Source organism: Nicotiana tabacum, chromosome 11, assembly GCF_000715075.1.
Source record: "Nicotiana tabacum cultivar K326 chromosome 11, ASM71507v2, whole genome shotgun sequence".
Lineage (NCBI taxonomy): Eukaryota > Viridiplantae > Streptophyta > Magnoliopsida > Solanales > Solanaceae > Nicotiana > Nicotiana tabacum.
In genome coordinates, this window is record NC_134090.1 from 56,700,319 (window position 1) to 56,701,735 (window position 1,417).

Genomic DNA, 1,417 nt, shown 5'->3' on the forward strand with positions numbered 1-1,417 from the left:
ACCTAGCGCTGAAATCGAGATACGATATCAAACAACTTGGTTTTTGGAGTAGGGCTTCCAAAGACAATAAGAAGAATACTGATAGATGATCACGCCCAACTATGCTTTATAAAAGACAAAGCGGTCATTGCAAATATAATCCGGTTTACAAGTCCGGAGTCGAATCCTTAGGGAACTAACCTATACATTACAACTCTTAGTGATGCTAGTACAAGTTCAAACAATTTCCAGATGCAAGATTTTTATCAATAAATATTGGGATTTGTTTAACTAAATACAAAATCCTTGGCTTTCGAATGCCATGTCCCACTCTACCAACCCTTAACCATCCATCTCCTCTAAATTTTTCAAGCAAGCTCCCAATGGATCTTTGGCAATCAGGGTCTCATCATCTTTATGCAGGATCATATCCACAGCTTCCACTAGTGAGCAATTTGCATGTGCACTGGGTCTCCTCATGGATTGTTGAACGTTGAATATTAATTCTTCATCGTTCAACCTCATTTTTAAGTCCTCAGTTTCACAATCAATCAATGCTCTCCCAGTGGCTAAGAATGGCCTCCCCAGAATGATGGGTATCTCCTCATCTACCTGGCAGTCCAGAATAACAAAGTTTGCAGGGAATACAAACTTTCCCACTTGTACCAACACATCATCAAGAATCCTCGTCGGCCTTTTAACCGTGCCGTTAGCCAGTTGTAACAGCATCGAAGTCGGTCTAGCTCTGCCAATGCCCATATTTGTATATATTGCCAAAGGCATCAAGTTTATGCTAGCTCCTAAGTGACACAATGCTTTTGGAAAAGCATAACTCCCAATAATACGAGGAATAGTGAAGCTACCTGGATCAGACATCTTTTGAGTCATGGGTCTTGTCACTATTGCGCTGCATGTCTATGTCAAAGTTACTGTAGACAGGTCCTGAAAGTCAAATTTTCGTGACATCAGGTCCTTCATCATTTTTGCATAGCTTGACATTTCCCTCAAAGCATCCATCATAGGGATATTCAATTGAATCTGACGAAGCATCTCCATGAATTTCCTGTATTTATCTTGTTTTTTTTGTTTTACCAGTCTCTGGGGGAATGGTGCAGGCATCACTCTTTGTCCACTGCTTGCTGGCTGTTCTTTATTGGAATTTTGTGGCATAAGAGGTACCACCTATTCTGCAACTTGTTCACTTTCTTTAGCCTTACCCTTATCAACCTGAGCCTGTTCAACCACCACTTCAGTGAGTTCTGCTGATTCGTCTATCTCTAATAAAACTGGAGTGGCCGGTGTAGTCTCTCTTCTGGATTGAGCAACTTCTTGCTCCCTGTCTAAATTCTCTCCTATTCTGGTGACTTACTGCCATCAGTTGATTCGAGTTTTGCTCCTTGGGGTTAATGTTTGTGTTGGCTGGCAATGTTCCCCGAGG

The 1,417-nt window shown here is 41.6% G+C and overlaps 1 protein-coding gene across 1 annotated transcript; it reads right to left on the reverse strand.

Annotated features, from left to right (window-relative positions):
- Nucleotides 1-321: 321 nt before the first annotated feature.
- On the reverse strand, nucleotides 322-855 carry LOC142165860 (uncharacterized). The gene has a single exon (XM_075224239.1). It carries the CDS (start codon nucleotides 853-855, stop codon nucleotides 322-324), a length of 534 nt encoding a protein of 177 aa, XP_075080340.1.
- Between the last annotated feature and the right edge of the window lie 562 nt (nucleotides 856-1,417).